A 26032-nucleotide genomic window follows, 5' to 3' on the forward strand; every position below is an offset into this window, starting at 1 on the left:
TGAGATGGTATAGTTAAGTGTCCCTACACACATACACATTAAATAATAAACTCTTGGAAATGTGTACTGCATTAAAAAGTTCCTATCAATCATATAGGCACAAACAGGAGATGTAACCTATACCAGTACTGTATTAAAAAAATGTCTGCAAAAGCAGTTCAGAAAAAACATATAATTGATATTGATGTGATGTTTAAGTTGACTAATAACTAGTCTTTCTAATTTAATAAGCACTGGACTTGGGTTATATACAAATTGTATCATTTTATTTCTTTGAATGTATAATCTGATCCAGTTTAGGGTCATATACAATATCATTTTGAAGTACTCAAATCCCAGTGTCTGAAGAAAGAATAATTCGTTTTTAGTTGATTAAATATGTAAATTCAGCTAATTCATAAAATAATGTAAGCACCATGCAAAGAAATAAAATATTATTTTGTGAATACATTTCACTTGGTAGATGTGACGGTGTAAGGCATGTCTCAGCTATGTAAAGGCTTTGGAAGCAAAAACGTTTGGATTCAGAAGTAGCAGCAACATGGCAGTTACGTCAAGCTAGCACTTGAAAGAGCAGACTGGCGTCACTCTCTAGTTTAATTTAGTTTAAATAATAAACAAAAAAAAGTTTATTGCAAAAAGAATTGTGTGAACAAAAGTGTCAGCACACAGAAAGAGAGCCGTGATGGAGAGAGAGAGTAGAACTTTTTATTTTTGTGAAAAACCAGGTTTTAAAATGATTCCAGCCAGACCTTCTTATCCATTCTTCTCACACAGGAACTGTATAAATAAAAGGTTGCATCTATCGTCATTGGTTGATAACTCTCCATATCGTGGCTAGCTTGGGTGTACATTTCTGGAATAACACTTGAACACTCTGTAAGAGAAAACTGATGTTAAGTGTCCGCTCAAAGGCTTTTTTTTTTGTTTTTTAAGTGGGGAAGCTTTCTTCTTAACAAAATGTTTTTATTTTCACATCAAATCTCCAATGTTTGATAAAATGAGTTGATCTTAAAAACAGAAGCAAAAAATAAGATAGTACACAATTGCTCATCAATGCCAAAAAAGCATGCACAAACACGCTGAATTATTTCTAGATCTGTCCCCCAAACCACCTCTCTATTAAAGTCTTCTGTGAAAACGTGCCCTCCCCTTTATCATTGTTTGACTTTGTGGTCACCTCCTGCTATAAGATGATCAAAACAACACCCTTGTTAGGAGCCTGTTGCTTATAAGTAACAATGACAAATCTTCCTGTATGCAACTCCAGCCCAGGGATTTTGATTAGCTTTGATAAACAGGAGCTGAAAATGCTGGACTGGCAGGTTTGTGATATAGAAACAACAACAAATCCTTGAGTTTGAGCAGTGTGAAATTCAAGAATAAAAGATCCGACCACATGAGCCACATGAACAATGACCAGAGCAACTATGCCCTATCAAGGTAGATCAAATTAGCTAGAAAATGTCATGTCTGGTGTATGTAAAGTGGGAGAGGAAAGAATGAGGATGCCATATTAAATCAAGGTTTTCTTGCAGGAATCACAGCAAATGGAAAAAAAGAACAACCTAGGAGCTGGAGGGTTCGTCAGCCAGAAAACAAATTGAATGCATCCAACAGAGTGTGTGCTACACATCATCTGCTCATGGTGCCTGAACCCCATCCGTCAGCCTTAGATACTCTCTCACTCCCCGCCTCTCAGGCCACGACACAACTCAACAACAGCCAAACCCTCCCGCAGTTCGATTCAGAGAGTCCTTTTAGAGAAATCATGAGGGCCCCCGACCCCAGCCCCGGCCCTTCTGAGGGGAATTGGGGGGACCGAGAGAGGAGCGGGAGCCCAGTTTCGGTGGTCTTTAGTTGGCTTTGGCGCGGAGCTGCGCCCTCTTGCCCGTCACAGCCTGGAAACCTGTCTTGATGCTGGCGACGGAGCAGCGGGAGTGGCATGTTTCACACTGCAGGAAATAGAGGCGAGTGTCCTTCTGCAGGATGGTCTCTGGGGAGCGGCAGGTGTGACACGTCACGTATTCCTCTGCGGGGGGGGGGAGACAGAGAGAGAGAGAGACGGATATTAGCACTGTTCTTTATACAGCAGTACGGGATGTAGAACTCCAAATAATAAATGGAAATTGAGGAAAAATCCTGCAAATCCAGGTCCGGAAAGTTGAATACAAACATTTAAAGAGTGTGGTGTAAGCAGACTCCAAAAGCATTCATTTAAGTCAAGTTTGATATTGGTACATTAATTGCAATTTACGAGGTTAAATTCATACTTACTGATATATCTTCTCAACACATTTTCTATCTGTTTCTGTTGAAATCTGCCTTTAATCACAAGCTGGTTATTTCCGTCTATGGAACCGCTGTTAACAGAAAAAAGCACAAACCTTAACAACAATGCACGCAGAAACGTTCTCTTTTACTTTGGAGAAATAGCATCTAGAATTGTCAACGTAATGAAATGACTGTATATTCATGAATTTTCTATTACAAACACTGAAACTCACCTTGTTCCCAGCTCAGCTAACAGGAAAGCGAGGAGATGTTTAGGCTGACGATGCAACCTGTGATGAAGAATACACGAGAGGTGAGTTTAAAAATGCAGTGCTGATGTAAACAGTGTGAAAGGTGTACGAGGTGTGAGGCTCACAGTTTGCAGATATCTGTGAAATTGACAAAGGAGGTTTTCTTAGTTCCCACTCGGACCACCTGAGGAGGCTTCATCACAAACTTCCTCTTCTCTCCGGCCACCATGTCTGGGTTCTTCTCCCTCATGATGTTGAAGACTCGGTTCAGGAGCTGAAAGAGCGAGGGCGAGAAGAGTGACGTCAAGAATACCGACACCTTAGGACTCATATCTGTGTTTTTCAGACAATTTTATTTCAGCAAATGATTTAAATGCTGTATTGTGTGGAGGAAGAAAGATATTTTGCTTCCAAGAACGCAGTTTGTGTTATGGAGTCAAAAAAAGCTCTTGAGGAAACACTTTGTTGTACGTGTTGCCTTTTTTCCCCAGGGTTTTTAAGTCAGGGAAAAAAGCAATATAGATGGAACAAAAAAAACGTTACACTGATGTATTTAGCCTTATTTCCATTTGATTGATAACCATAATCATGATTTGATCATTCAGGGGTAGCGCACTAGACGAGGGGTTAAAAATGCAGTGCCTTTTTAAAAAGCCTGTATTGTGAGCATTTCTGCTAATTGGTATTATTCAAAGTGTGCTGTAGTAATTGTTACCAGTTTGTTTGTAATTATGAGTTTAAAGATTGATTTTCCCAGTTTTTATTTCAAATCCGACATAATGAAATATGTGCATGATGACCTAACTTAGCAGGCAGCAGTAAAAAAACTAAACTAAAAGACAGAAAAAGCCTTGCATTATTTTTTAAGGAAATAAATATACCATCCTTTTTTTCTGTCATTTACTTTTCTCTTTGATGTAACTGAGCACACACAAAAGAAGCATGACATTATCTATCCATCTTACCTCATCATAAGTGTAATCTCTTTCAGTGCCGGCCCAGGATGGTCCTGTGATGGAGCTGAAGGAGATCCCATCGTTGTTCTTCCCCTCATCATCCTCCAATGCTGATATCACAACACATTAATACATCATCACACAAAGTGAATTCTTTAACTTCTCCACTTTAAAACCTGAGGGGATTTATTCTCACCGTCATCCTTCTCCACTAGCTCTCCCTCAAAGTCCACTTTCTTTTGCTTCTTTTTCTTGGTAGGAAGCATCAGGTCCAGGTTGTCCTCCTCCAGCGTCTCTGTCTGCTCTCCCTCAATTTTCAGCTCCTGATTTGGACCAAATGGGGAAATTTAGTTGGGAGTTGATGGGAAATGGCAGTTTGAAGGTTAAGACAAGAAAGAGACAAGGAAAGTGATGGAAGAAGCAAAAAAAAAGTTTGAAGCAGAGACTGACCTTAAGACCCTCTTCAACTTCATTTTCAAACACTTTTTTGGGCTTCTTTTTCTTCTTCTTCTGGTTGAAGAAGTTCAAGTCGTTCAAATCATCGGATGGCTCTGGAGAACACAAGAGGAACATTGTGTTGGTGGTTGAATTACATAACGTCACTTGCGAGTATTTTGCACACTGAGCAGTCTCAATCTCATTCGAACCTTTCTTCCTGATTTCATCTTCATCGAAATCCACCTCCTTGTCTTCTCCAGCCTCTGGTTCTGCCTCCTTTGCCTCCACCTCCTTAGCCTCTTCCCCTCCCACGCCCTCTCCTCCTTCCTCGTCCAGCATGAAGGGCTTCTTCTTCTTCTTCTTCTTTTTGGTCATGTTGGGATCAAAAATCATCTGAAAGAAGAAAAGAAAAGATATATTACATATAAAATGTATTTTTTTTATTATTATTATTATTATTATTATTAATTGATGACATATTTCATCTTTTTCTAGCTGCCACTTCGGCAACAACCCTTTTTCAATTTTTTTTATAAATGTCTTCAATGTTGTATCATTTGGAAGACTGCTCATAATTTCAGGTATATGTTCAATGTAATCACAATCATCATTAATGGAAAGATTGCATCCTGATATACAAAAATACCAGAAGAGGAGGGACAGATCTTCCTCATCTTAACAGTGATTGTTATCTCAGCAAACTGGTGCAGTTTTCTGAAATACTGTTACAGCTGAAATACATTATGTGTTATTGCCTTTTAATTATGTCTTTGACTACTGTTGTACTGAGGCAGATCCTATCACAGAAAAGCGCTTTGCATTAACTTCTGTTGTTCTTAAATGTGCTTTATAAAATAAACTACACTTTGTTCCTCGGTTAAACATGCTCTTTATATGACACATTACCAAACGCTTAATGTATTCGGCAATGTACTTTTCTATAGGTCAAATGTGGAAATCCTCTACATAGAGCTTGTGTCTGATTTCATTTATTTTACATGTTGAATACTCCACAGTGCATGGGTAGCTTTTAACCACTCAAATAGCATGTCCCTTCATTTGCTTGCAGTAACCCTAAAAATGGTCATTACCATATTTATAATAGGGTAGATTGGTATATTAGAGATAATTCTATTGTACCTATCTGTATATTTTATCGTGTGTAATCCTAGATACTCTTCAAAACACAAGTCTTTTCTACTGTGAATGTTTACATTTGCTTTTAATGTTAGCTTTATTTTATGAGTATTTTATTCTATATTTAAGAAATGTTGTAATTCTTACACAATGACTATCAAAAATGCTTGTGTGACAAAACAGTTTCCCGAAATGGGATATACATAAAGTATATATATATATCCATTTTAATATTTTTTAACAGTGTTTTTTTATATCAAGAACATAGGACACAGGCTGGAAACACCTAAATAAAGTCACAAGGGTAAATACATGGACTACAGTTCATTCAAAATATGTCAAGTAAAACAATTTCTTGATATTTAATTTTTATAATGTTGACAACCATAAACCTGACCGTTAAGTTGTGTCGGTGTAAACAGTCCGTAGTAATTAAACAGAACTCCCGTTAAAACACGGTAACAGTAGCTTTTGTTTCTGGTGGAAAACACCGACCGTTAGCTTGGTAACCGGCCAGCTAACGCTAGGTAGCTAACATCGACAGTATAACACGAGTTAACCAACAGCTGGGACAGGGAGGATTCATAAACTACGGGGATAATTATTAATCATTAGGTTTGGGAAAGATCGTAATCCAGCGATGTACTGGATACCTCCTTCTCATTCAGGCAGGCCGGGCTGCTGCTAGCTTCAGCCATGTGAGGTCTGGTGCGGCGAACAGGGAGGAGCAGCCGAGCCGAGGCCCAAAGTCATCTCGACAACCATCTAACGCGATAATTACCATTATTTCACCCAGATAAACATACACAGCAACACAAAACACACAGCAAACAACCCACGATTATTTACCTCGTCTCCTGACATCTTTGCGGGCTGAAAAGTGACTGAAATCTGGCTACTTTTTGTCCCTCGATCAATCCCACAATGCTGCGCTAAAAAAAATCTTGCATCAGCGTTAGATCCGCAGTACGCAAGCGTGGAGTCGCCTGATCCTGACGTAATCAATTTGCGACGTCCCATTCCGTGTGGGGTGTTCGAGACGTTCAAGAGCACTATTTCACAAACTAAACTACTGCAAAAAAGGCTAGAAAAGTCTATCTGATACATAATAAACAAGGTTAATGATATTGTTATGGTTCTAAGATAAAATAAGGCCATTAATGTGTACTTCTGATATATTTTGTTCTTCACAAAGAAAGTAAACCTTGACGCTTTGCACCTTTTATAACTTATATTTAAGCCTGTTTATTATCTACTTTAGTGCCTTGACCCCCCACCCCTGCAAATATATTTACCATGCTTTCATGTAATAAATGTACAAAAATGAACAAAATGTAAAACTTAAAAAAACCACGCTAAATTATATTTAAAGTCCTTCATTGAAAAAGGATTTCTATCTATTTATACTCTATTAGTATTTCTTGACTGCTACACTTATAAGTCTCTTTTAAGACTTAAACTTTAATTATACATGGATATTACCCTGCCTATAATTATATTGTCAAGTTGAGAAAGGAAATCATTGTAAATTGCATAGGTGGGAGAAGTACTCAGATCTTGTACTTGAGTAAAAGTAGAAGTACCAGAGTCTACGAATACCAAGTACATGTTACAATTAAATGTCCCTTTATTCAAAATGTTAATCAAGCAAAAGTAAAAAAAAGTATTGGCATCAAAATATACTTAAAGTACCAAAAGTAAAAGTACCTATTATGCAATTAGGTTTTGAATAATATATGATATGTTTTGATTATAATTATTGATGCCTTAAAGTCTTATCAAAGCTAGTAAAGGTGTAGCTAGTTTTACTGACTTTGTATACTGTAGGGTAGATTGTGAATGTTATTCCAGGTGTAGCTAAAGTAGAGTAGAAGTACACAATTTACAACTTAAAGTACAAAGTAGCATAAAATGTAAATACTCAGGTAATCAACTATCTCAAAAGTGTATTTAAGTACAGTACTCAAATAAAATTACTTATGTAGTTACTTTACACTTCTGGTAAATTGTTAAATGTGTTTTGCACTTCCAGGACACTTCCAAAGTAGTTTTGGCAATGTACCTATACTGGAGGCCATGGGAGACCTTGACATGAATGTATTTATTATTGATAAGCTCTACCTTGATATCACTTTACGTTTTATTTTAATAGTATATGATCAACCTAATCATAATATTTGGTCAAAATCTATGATTCACAAGTACAAATTGAATACCTCCAAGCTTTTAAGCTAAAATGTCATACATGTGAGAGCTCCAGTTTCTATTCTATTCCCGAATGTGCTGCCTTCCTTTGATAGCAGATGTCATGACCTAATAATGTGAAGAACAAAACTACAATGAAAGAATTGAAAACCTTTAATGATTTTGCAAATAATATTCTCATCTGGATAAATAAAACATATAAATGCAAACATGCTTGTCCATTGTTCCTTGTGTTGTTATTTTTTTCTATGTAAAAAATGTACATAACGACTTTTGAAAAACTAAAGGAATCAACTCTTTAAACTCCAAAATGTTGTAGAATGTCTATAATCTAATGTTTTACAGAGCACCATGTCCTTCAAGATGCAGTTGATAAGATGTGACAATAGTTTATTATTATTATTTTTTCAACATTATACAACTTGAAATAGAAACCTTTATGGAAAGGACAGAGACAGACAGAGCCTGATGAAAGGGTTGTGTTTAACATCTTTCTTCCTAGCCGTGCGCAGTGATCTGTATCGTGATTTCCAAATTGCTGCATGCTTCACACAACCTCAACAGAACCTCTCAGTGATGGCAGAAATACAGTATATAAAAAAGAGACACATTTGGGATATTTACACCAAATAACAAGAACCACTCCGGTGTGAACGCCTTTGAGGGAGGGAGAAGCCGCTGACATGGCGACAGGAGGCAAAGAGGAGGGGATAAAAGAGACAAAGCACGCAGCCTGAAACCAAAGAAGAGATTCATATTCTGGCAAACACACAGCTCATAGCTTCTTCATCTAGCTCATGCTCAGCTGTTCTCCAATCTTCAACAGCATTAACAAAAAAACAGAGAGATAAGGACTGTTATTTTTGTCAAGAAGGGAGAAATAAAACAAAAAAACATCCAGCCAGTTTAACGCCACAAACACAGGTAAATATGTGAGTCGGAAACAGCTCTTTGAGGATTACATTTCAATGAAGATTCCCGTCATAAAGTGATGTTAGCAACGCCACAGTCTGTAACACTAATCTGATAACAACGCCTTTTTTGTACCCCAGAGCTCATTCTATTACTCCTCAGTATGAACCCTGTGGGCGCTGAAACAGCCTTGCCCAGTACAATGACCGTTAAGAGCTAGTATTATGTTAAAATTGAGGGTAAAAATATTATGTGACTTTGCTAAAGTACAGGGATAGAGCCTTGATATAAAAGCCCCTTATACTCAGAGGTGTCTGTATTGTGAAGGGGACAGGAAAACAAATTCTACAGCATTGTTGCTTTTTTTTTTAGTGTTACATAAAGTCAGCTCTTCTCAGACACACAAAAATATACTCATACACAACATCCTATCAGTCCATTCATTCCCTCAGGCTCCTTTCATTTCCCTCTCTGATGCAGGTATGATGAAGCAGACGCTGTGTTTACATGGCTTCCATCGCCCAGCGCTGCAGATCCTCCATGTCGTCCTCGTCTTCCTCTTTCTTGGCTTCGGGGGTAAAAAGACAAAACAGTTGTTAGACATATAGAATAAAATGGTACCGTTTTTTTAAGCTGATCACGAAAAGGGATGCAGGATACTTCTGGGGCCGATATATTACCGACCCATAACCATGAAATTGGTTGTTAAATTATTGTTTCCAAAAGTAAAACTCTACGTGACCATCATGTCCGATAATGTGGATGGCAAGGAATGGTATTCAAGAACCATGTTGTGTATGGGGCTTTGAAGATGTATTGGGGTGAGACACATACAAGCAGGCACATTCACACGCTTGGATTGTTTCTAATTAGACAACATTGATGTAGTCATTTCCCAAAATGATGATATGAAAATTCTAATAAAACTAAAGGAGCAGCATATGCATAAGGAAACAGCTAGTGTGGTTCTGCCCAGCAGTAATATAACAGCACATGAATATATATATCCTTTCTATCTGTGCAAATGTTTTAAGCATGTTTTAAATTTAAGAGGTGGTGTTATGTGCCGTGTGATTTATTTTGGCCTTGACTAATAACTTCTCCACTTGTTACCTGGTAACTACGCAGGGCTGTTGCACATAACTCCCACAATGGCCAAATCATCTCTTCTAATTCACTGCCACAGAGTCTTTACCTATACCTAACAAGCAGATATGCTGCAGTAGGTTCAGTCAAGTGGTAAAAGGACTGTATTTATATAGCACTTTAGTCAGTCTTTACGACCCCTCAAAGTCATTTACATTCACACAGAGCAATGTGCTATTTCCTGGAGGAACAGCGTGGTTAACTATCTTGCCCAAGGATACATGGACATGTTGACAGCAGAGCTCAAACCCACAGCCTCTCAATTGTAATGGCAACCGCACTACCTGACAGTCAGAGTTGATGAATCAGTTTTCCAAAAGGCTCTTACCAGGTCTGGAAGGTAATGAAGAAGAAGGCACGTTGGGGAGAGGGGCATTCTCCGGGCCCCCAATCTCCAGCAGGTTTTTGTCCAGCTCCTCCTGCTCCAGCTCATCCAGCTCCGCTAGCAGCTCATCCTGAAAAACACAGCAAGAAACTGTTCAGATGAGGATATTTATGAGACAAATTCACGCAGAACCGGTACCAGAAAGAGATGGACCTTAGTAAAATAATTCAGATTAAATGTAAAAAGTGACTTTAGTTTCAGTGTGGGGGGATATGATGAGTAAAACATCTCTGAGCTTTTTTTTTTTTACATACTTAAAGCCAGTTGACTACTTTCATTCTTTCTGCCATATTGTCCCTGGATGAGTGAATACCATCAATTATGGTGAAGTTGGTCTATGAATAAGTCCATTCAAAAATAAGTGCTTAAGGCTCGAGTTATGACTCAAGACATGCAAATGTGGACAAACGGTTTAACCTGGTGGCTCTCAAAACAATGCTCTACAGCGCCAAGGAGGAAACACACAAAACAAACATAAAATGTGGAAAGGGTAGCTCACCTCGTCAAACTCCTCTCCAAAGCCGACAGGTTTAGAGATGGCGTCGGAAATCTCCTGGGCGAGCTCCTGTTGCTCTGTAATGTCCTGCATCAGGTCGTCCACCTTGTCAATGTCCCTGAAACAACAAACAAGGGATGATTCATATTTGAATGAAACATACCACACTATTACAAGCATTATTTACCCACACAATTATTTAGTAAACGAGTATGAGTGCTTTTCTTAACTATATATCCTTCATGTTACTCTTGGGCTTGCCACTGATTACATTATAGATGCTGATGTGTTTGGATTAGGGAGGTATAACTGCAAAAGGGTCAAATCCTCTGTATTTTTTAGAATTGAGGCATTTTCCTCCTAATCTTTCTATTGATTTAAAACACACATACTTTTCCTACCCTACCCACAAAGGCAATCAATAAGAAGAGGGCTACAAATAAAATATTCTTTAAAACAGGCTTCACTTCACATGACTGGATGTTGGCTCTTACATGTTTTCATGGGCAGACTTCATAGCCTTGGCCGCAAAGCCCATGTTCTTGAGCACTTCAGTGTTGGTGTTGGCGTTCTCCAGAGCCTCTCTCTGGAACTCGATGGTCGACAGTGTGCCGTCGATCTGGGCGAGCTGCTTCTCATATCGCTTCTTTCTTTTTAAAGCCTGCAGAGCCGCTGAGGACAGGAAACAAGGAAGGGAAAGATGAAAAGATTGTCAAAAAAATAGACTTACTGCTTGGAAAAGACATTCAAGGACAGCGAAGTGAAAGTGTGAATCATGGGGATTAATTTGGAGTGTTAGTCAATATAGTTTGTGCTCTGTGAAATTACAGTGATCCACCATTGAGTGGATTCATAAATAAAATGCTTAGTTACATACCAAACTACCATGATAGTGCAGGACACTCAGTTATAGCTTGTGACAGGCACTTGGCTGACGAGATGGAGAAAAAAAATGAATCAGCCTAATTGGTCACATGACCACAAACACTAACACACCTGTGGTAGTGAAACAAACATTGTCATACAGGGCTGACTCATTCTGCCAAGCTTTGTGGAGCTGAAGGAGGAAATATTTAGGGTAAGGTCAATGTACACAAAGTATACAAGACAAGTACAAGATAGCATTGGTTTTTCTTCTTTTAGTCTACCACCAAGGGTTCTACAACTTATACCGTAACCTCCAGAGATAATTAACTTAATGGATAACCTAAAGCATAAGGTGAAGCAAGGCGATATAGATTTACAAACAATCATTGCAATAACAAATGATATGTTTTACCCCATATGTGATGACATTATTCTTCCTGTTGGGCTGCCAGTCCAACAGTTTTCATCTTTTTCCAAGACTCTAATCAAGGGCAGCATATCTTAAGAACCACTGGCCAGATCTGTATGAGATTTGGTTGGTTTGTGTCCCCCCCAGAAAATGATTGCCTTCCTTAAGCAACATTTTGAGGCTTTTAAGGTGGCTTCAAAAGACTTCAACATAATACCCTATTGAGCTGATTATGATCCCAGAGGATTTTTCCTACACTTTCGGTTAATTCAGGTCAAAATGTCAAACTTATTACCACATCAACATACAGTTTGTCTTCCTTCTTTATGCTTTGATGTCTAGGTAGCTCGACAGAAATAAACAAACATGATCTCTACATATATGTTAGTCATATATAATCTGTTGTTCCATCTGTTTTGTTTTTGATGAAACCGTATAACATGGAGATATGTGTTACCTTTGGACACTGTACTACATATGCAATAAAATGATACCTTAAAAAAAAAAGGGATCTTCTAGTTATAGTAATACTCTTGTTCCCACATTGTCCATCATTAATGGTGATGAAAAACGTAAGTTTATGGTACTTTGTATTTACTTTCAGGCGTTAGTAGCTTCTATAACATGATGTCAGAGCCGCAGCAGGTCTGTGATTTCTGACCAAGGTGCAAACACGCCCACCTCTCTGTCAGTGAGATCATGTCCTTTAACATGTGGAACTCTGATGCACAATCCTTTTCCTGACACTCTGGGGCATTATCTATATTGCCAGTATCGCTGCAGTTGTGTATCTAACAGTTAGCTGTAGCGCATTAGCCACACCTTTATGATCTTTAAATGGCCACTGATCAATCAGGCAAATAAATGACAACCACAGGGAAACATACTAGCTAGCATGGCCTCAATGAGAAGTAGTTAAGATGAACAACCAAATCTTAAATACAATGGAAAACAAACACCCTGGTATCTCGGTGATACTGACGGTGGGCGAGGCTGCCAACACTTCTGTCAGCTGGGCAAAGTTAGCCAACTTAGCTAACGTGCTAATATTTATCTTAGCTCTGTCTAACAGGTCATTTAATAATAAGGGTGTATAAATGATCATAAAATACACCCTGGTATCTCACCTCTTTTGTTTTTCGTGCCATTTTTCTTCGCGATTTGCAGTTCCTGTTCGATCTTTTTCTCTAGAAATTCCTGTTTTTTCGTTAGCATCTCCTCCGTCTCTCGGAGTTTCTGGATCGCCTCCTGTGGGCTCGGTCCCTTTCCTCCTTTTCCTCCTCCTGCTCCAAATATCTTAGCAAACAACGACATATCTGGGTGCTACACTTACACTTATTATATAAAAAAATAAGGAAATCTGTGAAACACCCGAGAGAAGCAAGCTTAGCTACCTCGCTGCTAGGCTACACTGACACTTCGCCCTGGCCTGATTGTTGACGTTTTTCTACTTCCTGGAAAAGGCCCGATGACGTCATGCTGCCTAGGAGAGGGAGGGGCTTGCTGATATCTGTCTCTATCTGCTGGACAACTGGAGCACTACATATCAATGTGTGGCTTTATATTTCGGCTATAATAACTTAACATTGTTCATTTGATTATTATGCTCCCTTATTTTAACATTTTTTCAATTTCCTCTGTACTGTGCACATTTTTTGAGTACATAACATGCCTGCTGGGCACAGGCACGAAAAGTGTTAGGGCAACTTCCAACCCTTACCTGACAAATGTAATTCAAAGAGAGAACATTGAAGTGTACAATTAAATCAGTCAGATTTAAAATAATCAAAAGAAAAAATGCAAAGAGACATACAAAGACCACAAAGGGACGAATAGCAACAACAGACTCAAAATAACAACAAAAAGTGGCTTAGTATCACACTTAAGTATAAAGTAGGTCTGTCTTGCTGTAGGGTTTATTGTCTGTCTGTATCCAGGGTCCCAGTTTCTCATAATCTGCCAATGGCTTTGCTGTATACTCCCCATAATTAATCAATTAATCATCAACTCATTTCTGAACCCTTTAAAATAACCTGCACTGCCCTGCTGCTGGGACCCTGTGAACCTGTGGCCTCACCCAAACCACTGATGTCATGGCTGGTGTTTCCATCAGCTGTCAGAGGCAATACAGCCAGCAAACAAAGGCATGCATAACAGTAGGAGAAGGCTGTGTTCCTGAAACAGCATACTTATACAGTGGGGCAAAAAAGTATTTAGTCAGCCACCAATTGTGCAAGTTCTCCCATTTAAAAAGATGAGAGAGGCCTGTAATTTTTATCATAGGTACACTTCAACTATGAGAGACAGGATGAGAAAAAAAATCCAGGAAATCACATTGTAGGATTTTTAATGAATTAATTGGTAAATTCTTCGGTAAAATAAGTATTTGGTCACCTACAAACAAGCAAGATTTCTGGCTCTCACAGACCTGTAACTTCTTCTTTAAGAGGCTCCTCTGTCCTCCACCCGTTACCTGTATTAATGGCACCTTTTTGAACTCGTTATCAGTATAAAAGACACCTGTCCACAACCTCAAACAGTCATACTCCAAACTCCACTATGGCCAAGACCAAAGAGCTGTCAAAGGAGACCAGAGACAAAATTGTAGACCTGCACCAGGCTGGGAAAACTGAATCTGCAATAGGTAAGCAGCTTGGTGTGAAGAAATCAACTGTGGGAGCAATTATTAGAAAATGGAAGACATACAAGACCACTGCTAATCTCCCTCAATCTGGGGCTCCACGCAAGATCTCTCCCCGTGGGGTCAAAATGATCACAAGAACGGTGAGCAAAAATCCCAGAACCACACGGGGGGACCTAGTGAATGACCTGCAGAGAGCTGGGACCAAAGTAACAGAGGCTACCATCAGTAACACACTACGCCGCCAGGGACTTAAATCCTGCAGTTCCAGACGTGTCCCCCTGCTTAAGCCAGTACATGTCCAGGCCCGTCTGAAGTTTGATAGAGCGCATTTGGATGATCCAGAAGAGGATTGGGAGAATGTCATATGGTCAGATGAAACCAAAATAGAACTTTTTGGTAAAAACTCAAGTCGTCGTGTTTGGAGGAGAAAGAATGCAGAGTTGCATCCAAAGAACACCATACCTACTGTGAAGCATGGGGGTGGAAACATCATGCTTTGGGGCTGTTTTTCTGCAAAGGGACCAGGACGACTGATCCGTGTAAAGGAAAGAATGAATGGGGCCATGTATCGTGAGATTTTGAGTGAAAACCTCCTTCCATCAGCAAGGGCACTGAAGATGAAGCGTGGCTGGGTCTTTCAGCATGACCATGATCCCAAACACACCGCCAGGGCAACGAAGGAGTGGCTTCGTAAGAAGCATTTCAAGGTCCTGGAGTGGCCTAGCCAGTCTCCAGATCTCAACCCCATAGAAAATCTTTGGAGGGAGTTGAAAGTCCGTGTTGCCCAGCGACAGCCCCAAAACATCACTGCTTTAGAGGAGATCTGCATGGAGGAATGGGCCAAAATACCAGCAACAGTGTGTGAAAACCTGGTGAAGACTTACAGAAAACGTTTGACCTCTGTCATTGCCAACAAAGGGTATATATCAAAGTATTGAGAGGAACTTTTGTTATTGACCAAATACTTATTTTCCACAATAATTTGAAAATTAATTCATTAAAAATCCTACAATGTGATTTCCTGGATTTTTTTTTCTCATTCTGTCTCTCATAGTTGAGGTATACCTATGATGAAAATTACAGGCCTCTCTCATCTTTTTAAATGGGAGAACTTGCACAATTGGTGGCTGACTAAATACTTTTTTGCCCCACTGTATATGAAAAGTGTTAACTTGTGTAACTTTAAAGAATGCTTATATTCAAGTATATTGGATTTATTTATCTTCTTATTTTGCTCTGATCCTGGTTTTAAAAAAAACCCATACAACTTTAAAACCTTTATCTTGTGAGTGAGACTTTGCAAACATATTTATTAATATTTTCTACGGTGATTTTTTGGATTAGTTTTCCAACTTTATATTATTTACCACCAGTGAACAATTGTGCTGAAATGTTCTGATCATGTGCTTCATCACTTCGACAGCTATATAAGTAGAGGTGCTAATGCCTTCAAGACCCCCCTCCACTAAAAATAAAAGTGACTTCATTTAGAGATTTGGGCATCACAGTGAAAAATGACGGTGCATTGTACATTTCTATTCCAATTTATTTTTGCTTCCAGTTTTGCTATCTATTCAGAACATACAAGCAGGATTTGTGACATAGCTAGTTTCAAAGTGTTGTTATCATACAGAAACGTGGTCACTTTCAACATTCTCTGCATCCTTCTACTCACATCTGTTTATAGTACACACATACATATATATTATACACATCTGCCATACATATCTGTTTATAGTACACATATCTATATATTGTACATATCTGCCATATACATCTGCTATACATAATATATGCATCTGTCCATACCTCCTCATTCAACAGTGTAAAGTATTTAAATACTTTCAATGTATTCCACATATGTATATATTTCACATCCTCAAATCTTTATTGTTAATATTGTAAATATTCTTCTCTCTTTTTGCACTACTTTATTTATCTTTTGCACCATGCATGTTGAGTTGTTGGAGGAGCATGGGACATAAGATTTTCATTGCCAACATATACGCTGTATCTGCTGTGCATATGACCAATAAAACCTTGAAACCTGAAACCTTGAAACCTTTTGCGTATTGGATTTATTTATTTTTGTATATAGTTAACTTTATCTGCACTACTTGTAAACTGGTCTTGCATCATACCCGGCACTATTGTATTCTAATTTATCCTACTCTGTTTCTTTTGCAATATTTTGTGTTTTTTATTTTGTCCTATATGTAATATGTTGCATTGTTGGAGGAGTCCGGGAGCGAAGATTTTCATTGCAATAACTACACTGTAGCTGCTGTGCATATGATAATAAAACCCTTGAGTCCTGGTAGCAGAGATGAAATAAAGAGCAGTGAAATGTATGCAGCAGATGCCATAATGTCCTGTCTTTTACTCACTAGTATGGCTCAAACTCAAAAAGGAATTCCCACATCATGCTCTTTGGACCATCCTGACATGGTAGGATCTTTGTAACCCCTCATCCCAACAATAAAAAGGAGGCCCTATGATGATTTTAATAAACTCCCTCCAGAGCCAGAGATACATTATACAATTTATTTCCCTTGTGAACTGATCTTCATGTGAAATATCAGTGGAATCAATTAAAAGCATTTTGACATCCAGTACTACATACACCCCTTAATAATGGCTTTCAGGACGATCAATAAGTGTGTCTTGCCGTTGAAGTCAAACTGATTTCTGCCCCCACACATACAACTTTTTCAGAAAAAAACTGCACTTTTCACAGAAGCAGACAGTTGGGGGTTCATGTATTTTAATTCATTATGATGCTACATGATCCATGGTGGTTGTTTAATTATTTCCTTCCTTTACTACAGCATGTTAATAACTTTGCCAGTTATCTTTTTAAGTCTTTATTTTTATGTACATACAAAAGAGTATCCAATTACTGTGTGATTACATTGTTGTGTGACTGTATCTTTGCAAGTGTGGTCTGAAGCGCTTTTTTCTATTTAATGTAGTGTGTATTCACAGGTCAGTCCTCCTCCCAGTCTCCCACATCTCCACGTCTCTGCTCCCCGAGCTCCCTCAGGCAACGAAAAACACAGATATTTATTCTTTTTAACAACCTGCTTAGATGGTCATGTGACTGCCGAGATAATACAGCTGTGTTGTCTCAGTGATCTCACGACCACCAGAACGCGACACAAAACAAAAATCGAAAAGGAAACAAAACACACACACACACACACACTGATAAACCAGACTCAAGATGGTCCCTTTTGAGAAGACAGTTTTTTTTTTTTGTTTCGCCGATATAACGTCAACACTCAAATAATAATAATAATAATAAGAAGAATAAATCCAGGTCATTTCATGCAGACTGCAGAGTGGACACTCTAATATAGTGCATGTGAATATTATAAACAGAAGCATCGTGGCTACATGATAATAGAAGAAAAGAAAAAGCAAACAACTGCTGTTATACACTAGAGGACGCAAATACAATACTCCATGGGCAAAATCAAACAAGGTGGCCAAAGCTTTTGTTACATACTGTATGTTATATGTTGAAAATATCCAAAATGGTTTCGCATGACAAATGTACTGCTTTAAGAAGGGGGAGTTTTTGTTGTCTAGTGCCCGTCTCTGAACCTGAGGAGGTAATTATCCAGCGTTTAGAAGGTCTTAAAGTACATGTTAGTTTGTTTAACTAGATCACCATGCAGCATATATTATACTTATATTTACCAGGTAATAATAATGAAATGAAAAAAGTATTGATTTATAGGATTTTTAACTATTTCTATGTCATATCAGTGACAAAAACGAATTTTCAACAAAGACCCCCATGTTTCTGTTGTAAGCAGGAAATCTGTGCAGATGAGAGATGTGTTTTCAAATCACCTTTCTTCCTCCCTTCTAAAATAGCCTGTGATTTGACCATTTACTCACATAAGGACATACACACGCAGTCGAAAAGAAGAAGAAACACACGCACACACGGCTCCAACTGGCTCACATTTTTACCGCATACTGTTGAGAAGACAATACATTGAGTTTGGATCTAGAAAAAAAGTCTTTCACTGATCATGTGTTCACCTCTCCTTGCAGATTATCAGTAATCGGTGGAAGAGAGATTATCAGAAGAGGAGTGTTAGATCTTTCTTAGAGTTAACGTAAAGTGAGGAACGTGAAGACTTAAGAATCAACGATTAAAGACTTTAGACATTCAGCCAGCGTGAAGCCACTTCCACACACCACTAACTGTTACCTGTGCACGTAGCGGAAGATCATTTAGGAAGGAGGGATGGACGGAAAGAACAGATCAGAGGTGATTATTTCGACCAAAAAAAAAGGAAATAAAGGCAAGACCTGTGACAATAACGCTCGCACTCATGTTTTACCACGGGATCGCCTTCCCTAGTTCTCTTTTTTACACTTTAAATTATTTTCCATCCAGACAACAAACCTTTATATTGCCTTTTATGTTTTAAGAAAAGAAAGAGAAACCAACATAAACCCATAAGACATCCCCGTTGCCGTCATTGACACGTGTCCTCCCGACACGCCGTCCCTCCGTCTGTCACTGCGCTCTGTCTGTCTGAGTCTCTACAGGGCCAGCTTGCCAATGATGACTCCGATGACAAAGAAGAGCACGCAGAGTGCCAGGACGCGGGTGCCGAGGCCTTCCTCCCTCATGGTCGAGGTCGCCATGGCGGAGGAGGAAGAGTGGGGAGCGCCCATTGAGGTCACCTTTCTCTTCCGCAGTCCATCGTCCTCCTGCATGGAGAGAGAGGGGAGGCAGATATACGGTGAGAAGAGCCGAGCGAGCACAACCACTCCGATACAGACTGTTCTGCTGCGATTTTTTGAAATGTTCAGAGAGAAAAGAACAAGAAGTAGAAGAGCATTCCTTGATCTATAATTTCTGGTGACAGGATGGGCATGTGTGAGTATCCTTGTGTTCATCCTCGTTTTAGGCCACTGTAAAGTATAAAGTTTGCGTGTCAGCTGTTTTGATTGGGTGGTTGTTCTAGTCATATTTGAGTGCAGGTATTAAAAACCCTGACCCTGAGCTTATTTATGAAATAAGAAAGCTTTTTATGTATGTTTTTATTCATTTAGGTATATTGCAGTCAGCAGGAGTGCTGCACCCTCTTACTTCCCTCATACCAAAATGTTCCCTATAAAATGTTAACGTTTTAAATTTCTGTTTGTCAAAAACTGTATAATTACTCCAAAAACCATGTCACGTAGAGCGTCAGATGGCATAGACAGCTTTGTTTTTACGGAGCTCCGAATAAATAGGGAATGGATGTCCGGTCGCTCTGCTGCTGGACGAGTGGCAGGCAGCAGGCTCTCACTGAAACTGTGATTTCTGAATCGTTTCTTTTACTGTCCTTTTTTCTGCAGAGGAAGTAAAGAAACCGTAACTCTGGATTCATTTGTTGTTTGAGGTGCAATGACTCAGCAGCTTTAAGACATGAATAAACAATTATTTTCCGCTTGGCTCTAAAGCATTATTGCTGCCGGTAAGTAGGCGCGGCCGTCATTTTGAGCGGAAGTGACCTTAGCGCCCTCATCCTATATTTTTCTACAAAAACCCCTGTGTAGTGTAAAGAAATGATGATGATCAAACCACATGACCTTTGAATCCCAAAACACGTCTCATTGGTTGGTTTGTAACGTTAAAAGTAATTTACAGATATGAACGTTTACAGTCATTTAGTGAACTTTTAAACAGCCAATAGCTGCTCCGCCTGCAAAGAGTAGGCAGCAACACTGGTCGGTAGAGCAGAGAGGACTAACGCTCTGATAAATGCAAGTTAAGGTTATTATGTACGTTACGCTGTAATAAAATCATTCAGAGGCCACACCCTTAAAAGATTTAACATTATTCCTGGCACTAGAGCTGAATGTGTAAAGGTCTTAATCATATGATAAACCTAGACAGATTTATGATATTTTAAAAGTAAGTTAAAACAATTATAATAAATAATCTGATGATTGGAATGATTTTAGAGAAACTAGTTCAGTCTCATACAAGGAAAGCCTACACAATAAATGTTGTGTGTGTGTGTGTGTTTGTGTGTGTTGGAAGAAATGCTGAAAGAAACAGCAGACGGACTCTTTTTTTTCCTTGCGTCTCACCCTGATCTGTTTGTTTTCTTCCCGTAGCCTCAGCACCTCCATCTGCAGCCGCTTGCACTCCTCCATGATCTTCTTCACCTCTCCGTCGTCCAGAGAGGCACTGGTGGACTTGGGCAGCGAGGAGAGCTCAGTCTTAACAGAGGAGGTAGAGGAAGACACAGTTTTGTTGCTTTCACTCTCATGCTGTGGAGAGAGAGTGAGGGCGGGGAGGGCGAGAGAGGTGGGACGGAGATGAAGAGACATGCAGAGACGTGGAAGTGAGTGAGATGAAAATTCTTACAAATCAAAAAACGTAAGCACATTATGAGTGAAACAGTGATGTGTCTGTGATGGGTACGAGACTGAGGAAGACAATAAACGCTAAGAAAACATGCAATGTGAACGTTTCAATACATTTATGTTTTTAAACACCTACTCATTTATTTAAATAAGTGAGATACATGAGGCATTGTGAGGAAATGTGACTTTTGTGCAATGATTGAATGCTAACAGTAGCAACAAAGACACTTTATCAAAAGAGTTAGACTTACAGTTTTGTCATTTTCTAGAGGCATCTCAAATGCACATCTCAACTTTGAATCCATCAGCTCCTCAGGCTTCGCCTCCTTCCACTGTGGGCGAGAACATTGAGACACACAGGAATTTAGTACAGTGAAATGTCATACAAGAGTTATTTGACATCAGATAAGTTCTGTTCATTCTGTTAAGTCTCTACTTCACAGGAAACTATCTAGAAAAGAGGTGTCAAACTAGTTTTAGTTCATGGCCCACAAACAGCCTAATTTAATTTTTAGCAGGCCGGACCATCAAAAACATTTCATAATAACCTAAAAAAAAGCAAAACCTCTCCTTGTTTACCTTTCTCATCAATTAATTAACGGTCAATTTTCATAACAGCTGATGACCAGGCTTATATTTCTCACTGATGTACGACTAAACACGCCTGCCGTTTCCTCAAACCGTGGACAGTTATTCATCTTTTCTGTCCTCAGTTTGTTATATTTTTTCGCCGTGATGTGTGGCGCAAAATATTATCTTGTAATTCCACAAGGTGCTCTGAAGCAAACCAGCTCCTCATTTTCCTCTGTCAAGAAATATTAACTGCTCCTTTTAAAAGTAAAACCAGACACATCGTCCATTTCTATACTTTTGGACAATTACATTTTTACTTTTTTATAAACAGTGGCTTTGCATGCATGTTAGCAAATAGGATCTGTAATAGCATATTCAGCTAAGGGCCTGCTACGGTTAAGACATCAAGAAGCACAATGGCTCAATGGGAATAGAAGTGCATTCTATATAAAAATTGGAATGAATAACTGACACTGGAATGACTCTGGGATTCCCACACTTGGCCAAGTCACTTAGTGCCCTTGCTTGAACCCTTTGGATGGCTGGTTCTGGCAATTTAAAAACTATTTCTGTGCGATGAGACCGACAGATCTAAACTGCATTATTCAAGAGTCCAGCTGCAGGGGGTTAAGGTTTCTAAACAGAAGGAAGATGTTATGCTCTGGTACTCACAACTCCTTCCATGTCAGTCATGTCATATGGAGCCAGCATGGACTGCACCATAAATTTGTGTTTACTCTTCTCATTGGGGTCGTAGTCAAACGGCTGCAGCATAACTGTAGACCAAAAGGAAAGAAGAATGGAAAAAGCAGGAATATTAGGGAAACGGTTACTTCCTGTATAGGCCCTAAAAACAACTATTGCATAACCTGCACCTGAAAAGACATCAGTCAGGTTTATGACGTGGGTCACAGTGGGACCTGCCTGGATAATAATTGACTTAGTCACCGTGGAGTACAATGATTGTGATCGTAATGAATGTTAGGAATCCAGTTTATCGTTTAGATTTCATTGACGGTGGAAGATAATACAGGTGCGGGAACTGTTTTCACTCAAACAGGTATTTCACAAAGCAGAGAACAACATTTTAATTACAGAAACTATCTTTTAGAGCTTTTAGGTATTACATGTTAGGCTTCAATTAGAAATACAATTCTACCTTGTAGGGAGATTTGGAAAATATAATATTCATACAACATTATTTGGGGTGATGATATTTCTTCAATTTGCAACATTGTTTTTATTGTTCCATATTTTCATTTATTCTTAAATCATGTTGATCATGATAGAGATGGAGAGGAGATAAAGGTGCAGGTATTGTACAGATATTTTATTTTGCCCATCACCTGCAAAGATTATTCAGATATTCCTCCAGATGATTTCTCAACAATATTTCTAACCTCAAGAGGCTGACAGATGTTTCAGTGCAACAAATGGTATTGATTTATGTTGGTGCTGAAACACAAGACATGCTGACTGGTAGCTTTATTTAACTTTAACAAAGTTTCCTGCTGGCAATCAGGAAAAATGATATCATTTCTAAACTTGTTTGTGTTGCTGCTGGGTGAAATTATCAATAACTGCCTCCTCCTGCTCGGCAATTCGATCTACAAAGCAGAGATTTTGTTCTCTGATAACAAACACCTGGACCTTATTCAGATATATTGTCTAAAAACAACTACAGATTAAACATTATACCTGATGCTCTAAATGAGATGTGGAAACCATACTATGGGTTTGGAACTTTGACTGAGAAGATATATGAAATGCTTACGAACCAGAAACATTGACGGAGTTCTTAGCGTCAATGATGCCACTGTTTGGGCGCACACAGTATCTGCGAGGCGCAGTTGTCTTGACTTTGAAACACACATTTCTCTCTGTGGGGTTGGTGAGCTTCAGAGTGGCAGTGACGACATCTGTAAACGGGCCTGAGGAAGACACAGAAACAGAACAGTGACTCAAAGGTGTTGGTGAAATTATTAGTTTGGGTGATGGTTTGGCATGTGTATGCATGGCTCAGTTTCCTGGGTAAGAATCAAACTTGAGGGTATGATAAAGTACATCCACATGTTGTCTCTGCAGGATGAGTGTAAGACTAGTGTTTGTGAGGGACTTGCACATTAAACATTCAAACTGTGGAAAGAGCAGCAAAAGCATTTACTTTATTATTCATGCCCCGCCCTCAGACAAAACCTGACACTGTCAAAAACATACTACTATGTTTTCGTGTTGCTTGTGTGGCATTTAGATCACCCTCACAGCATCATTCATGACACCACCAGACCAAGTTTAATGTATTATTCAACCTCTTTTGAAAACTGAACCTTGTTTTTTTTGGAAGTGTTTGCTGGACAAACAACCTCACTGTGCTTTCTTCTCAGATACACAGTGCTTCAGTAAGTGAGTGGGCGTATGCATCTTTTCCTGGGTTATATTTGCATTCAAAGCTCTGCAATAATCAATCAGTGAACAACCAGATACTCTTCCTTAGGCCCTCACTTGACCCATTTCTACATCTATATCCCACCCAAAAGGCAATTTCCTCAGCTATTATCCCAAGGCATACCAGCTCAGTCTGCATTTTCACAATCTTTATGCCTGGATATAGCAAAAGCTGCAAAGGAATTTAGGTTGCACAGTAAGTAAAACTGTAAATCTCCAAATCACAGCTTGCTAGCTTAAAACATTGTGTAATAAGCATGGTAATAAGGCTGAGCAATGACATCCTGATCGTAGAAATTGCTAGAATATAGTCACTTCTTGGCAGACGTGTAGTCGCAAACACATCGAGATGCAGGAGTATGTCAAGTGTTAGATCACATTACGGTGTTTGATATGTTGTCAGAGAATATAATACAAAGCAAAGGGAGCAAATGAGTGAATTAGAGAAATGGGACGGCGGGCCTGCACTGACGCTGCAATGACAGCTAGCACTAGGTTAGCGGAATGCTACTTAGCTAGCTATTTAGCGTCGTCGCACTCTGTCGTTTCACCTGTCATCGCCTCTGTTTTGTCCAACACACAAGGTTCACAACAGCCAGCTATAAACCGTCTTATTTAACCAACAGCAGCAACAATTAACGAACCTCTAGCCAGCGTTAACAGGTAGATGGTGAAATCGACACAGTAGCTATCATTGACGGCTTCCCTGTTAGCTACCTAGCCCCCCGGCCCTGCCCTCTAGCTCGGCTTTACCTCTGAATTTGAGTTCGTGTTGTGGCTCCAGCACCAGCACTTGTTCTGTTCTGGCCATGTCCCAGAGCTTTCTTCCTGTCGTGACGGCGACGACAACGAGGTTTTTACCGCAGGTAGCCCGAGGAGGGGAAGCAGCTGGCTCCCTAACAAACAAACCGGCAGTCCACGGTCTATCTACGGAAGGGAAGGAGGAGCAGGATGATTACAAATGCACCACCACTCGGACTGACTGGCTGGCTGACTGAGTGCCACCGACAGCTGCTGGAGGCTAACGAGCTAACGGAGCTAGCAGCGGAGAGAGGAAGGAGGACACGTCACGCGAGGGGCCGGGCTGCTGCTGTATGTCACGTGGTTACTTGACCGTTGCAAAAACAAACGTTCGCACCTTGAAAATAAAAACAAATTAACATTTAAATATAAAAATGTAAATATAAAACGTGTCTAAGCAGTGCCACGTAACATTCGGACTGAGTTTGTGTTTTTATTTTATTTTGGTTAACAGTTTTTATTGTCAGATATTTTTCCATTTTAAATTATATTTTTTGGGGGGCTAAATATATTTTTCTCTAAATTCTGTGCTGTCCATTTCCTAAAATGTTTGCCTAACATTTGTTTTATTTTGTCTTACATCCTTTTTATCAATCGAATCCCTTTTCAGTTCGGCATTTCGTAAAATCCAGTTTCCAACATGGAGGTCTAAATGTTATCCCTAAAATTAAGTCCACACATTTAAGTTATTGGGTCTAAAAAAATGGCCTTGTAAGGGACATTTACAATAGGCCTACTATGAAATCTATTTTACTATTAAAAAATAGGGACAATGGAGTGTTTAGGGATCAATCAGATTCAGGGAAGTGGGAATTCAAACATGGGCTAAAACACCATGTTGAAAGTGGGTTCAGGTCCTGTTGAGGGCTGAAGTTGAGTCTTGTTACCTTGTTTAAAAAAAACAAAACATAAACAGGAAGTGTGAGACAGGCTATCAATCCCATGGCCTAACATGGATCATGAAAGAGCTGAGTCGGGTCTACAACGGTGCAGTTTTAAATCAATTTCCACTTTTGAAGGTTTGTTATTTTAAGACGCTAACACAGTCACAATTTATGATTAATTCCACAATTCCCAGAATCACACTAGGTTTGTCCTAATCCCGAGGCACATGACTGTAAGATTCCTCATTGAAATACAGAAGTTCCCCAGTAGAACTTAGAACCCGCAAATATATATATTTGTAATGTATTTTCATTAAAAACAAAATGTAATTTAGTTTTAGGGGGAAATACTGCTGCCTTTCAATCAATCAATGAATCAATGAATCAAGTAAGGTCAGGGCTAGGTTGCTGCTTTTATTGCATCTATTCCCGTATACTTGAAGCAACAAGTCACTCCAAAACTAAATTCTGTATTTTTTCTACTTACCTCCACATCAACTGAGATGTAACTGAAGTGGGTAGGCCCTCTAAATAAAGTGAAGCTCAACTGCTCTCCATTTAGTGGTTGCATAGCTATCTAAGAACATCAAATAGAGAAATGCACCAAGGTAACTTATTTGATTTTTCTCGAGGAAACTGGAAACTGCAATTAACTCGCTGTGTTAAAAGGACACTATTACTTGGGCTAATTCCCCAAGCGGAGGACCAGGTTTCACGGATCTGGCTCGGGACCATTTTCCACCTGTTATCCCCTATATCCCGATTTTAACTCTATCCCTATAATAAAAGCACTGGTTGCCCAAAATATATATAAAAATGACCCCT

At 39.2% G+C, this 26032-nt stretch overlaps 3 protein-coding genes across 4 annotated transcripts; all 3 read right to left on the reverse strand.

The window, feature by feature from the left end:
* Nucleotides 1-686: 686 nt before the first annotated feature.
* Nucleotides 687-6064, reverse strand: eif2s2 (eukaryotic translation initiation factor 2, subunit 2 beta). Its single transcript, XM_063886198.1, has 9 exons — nucleotides 5906-6064; nucleotides 4129-4312; nucleotides 3932-4032; nucleotides 3678-3804; nucleotides 3491-3591; nucleotides 2651-2799; nucleotides 2508-2564; nucleotides 2278-2363; nucleotides 687-2032 (listed from the first exon to the last, which is right to left on the reverse strand). The coding sequence occupies exons 1-9, from the start codon at nucleotides 5918-5920 to the stop codon at nucleotides 1857-1859; spliced, it is 996 nt and encodes a 331-aa protein (XP_063742268.1). The 5' UTR covers nucleotides 5921-6064; the 3' UTR covers nucleotides 687-1856.
* A 1334-nt stretch (nucleotides 6065-7398) lies between these two features.
* On the reverse strand, nucleotides 7399-12936 carry LOC134867406 (charged multivesicular body protein 4b). The gene is made up of 5 exons (XM_063887950.1): nucleotides 12604-12936; nucleotides 10695-10872; nucleotides 10204-10318; nucleotides 9648-9774; nucleotides 7399-8741 (listed from the first exon to the last, which is right to left on the reverse strand). The coding sequence occupies exons 1-5, from the start codon at nucleotides 12788-12790 to the stop codon at nucleotides 8677-8679; spliced, it is 672 nt and encodes a 223-aa protein (XP_063744020.1). The 5' UTR covers nucleotides 12791-12936; the 3' UTR covers nucleotides 7399-8676.
* Nucleotides 12937-16867: 3931 nt separating this feature from the next.
* Nucleotides 16868-24578, reverse strand: LOC134863488 (vesicle-associated membrane protein-associated protein B/C-like). Of its 2 annotated transcripts, none has more exons than XM_063882045.1 (6): nucleotides 24276-24578; nucleotides 22856-23008; nucleotides 21750-21853; nucleotides 20756-20836; nucleotides 20226-20357; nucleotides 16868-18854 (listed from the first exon to the last, which is right to left on the reverse strand). In XM_063882045.1, exons 1-6 carry the CDS (start codon nucleotides 24331-24333, stop codon nucleotides 18684-18686), a joined length of 699 nt encoding a protein of 232 aa, XP_063738115.1. In that variant the 5' UTR covers nucleotides 24334-24578; the 3' UTR covers nucleotides 16868-18683. The 2 variants fall into 2 exon arrangements, with proteins under 2 accessions (XP_063738115.1, XP_063738108.1); XM_063882038.1 differs by having other exon boundaries at nucleotides 20226-20408; nucleotides 24276-24575.
* Nucleotides 24579-26032: the final 1454 nt, after the last annotated feature.

The sequence above is a fragment of the Eleginops maclovinus genome, chromosome 1 (assembly GCF_036324505.1).
Source record: "Eleginops maclovinus isolate JMC-PN-2008 ecotype Puerto Natales chromosome 1, JC_Emac_rtc_rv5, whole genome shotgun sequence".
In the NCBI taxonomy this organism is placed as follows: Eukaryota; Metazoa; Chordata; class Actinopteri; order Perciformes; family Eleginopidae; genus Eleginops; species Eleginops maclovinus.

Excerpts from the sequence above, each read along its gene's own strand:
- eif2s2 (XM_063886198.1), bottom strand. Across the intron at positions 2,364-2,507 it reads TTAGCTGAGCTGGGAACAAG|CGGTTCCATAGACGGAAATA; the intron begins GTGAGTTTCAGT and ends TTCTGTTAACAG. Across the intron at positions 2,033-2,277 it reads TGTGTTGAGAAGATATATCA|AGGAATACGTGACGTGTCAC; the intron begins GTAAGTATGAAT and ends CCCCCCCCGCAG.
- LOC134867406 (XM_063887950.1), bottom strand. The coding sequence starts at position 12,790 with ATGTCGTTGTTTGCTAAGATATTTGGAGCAGGAGGAGGAAAAGGAGGA. Across the intron at positions 10,319-10,694 it reads AAGTCTGCCCATGAAAACAT|GGACATTGACAAGGTGGACG; the intron begins GTAAGAGCCAAC and ends TTGTTGTTTCAG. Across the intron at positions 9,775-10,203 it reads TTGGAGAGGAGTTTGACGAG|GATGAGCTGCTAGCGGAGCT; the intron begins GTGAGCTACCCT and ends TGTGTTTTTCAG.
- LOC134863488 (XM_063882038.1), bottom strand. The coding sequence starts at position 24,333 with ATGGCCAGAACAGAACAAGTGCTGGTGCTGGAGCCACAACACGAACTC. Across the intron at positions 23,009-24,275 it reads ACACGAACTCAAATTCAGAG|GCCCGTTTACAGATGTCGTC; the intron begins GTAAAGCCGAGC and ends TGTCTTCCTCAG. Across the intron at positions 20,409-20,755 it reads CTCTAGAAAATGACAAAACT|CATGAGAGTGAAAGCAACAA; the intron begins GTAAGTCTAACT and ends CTCTCTCCACAG.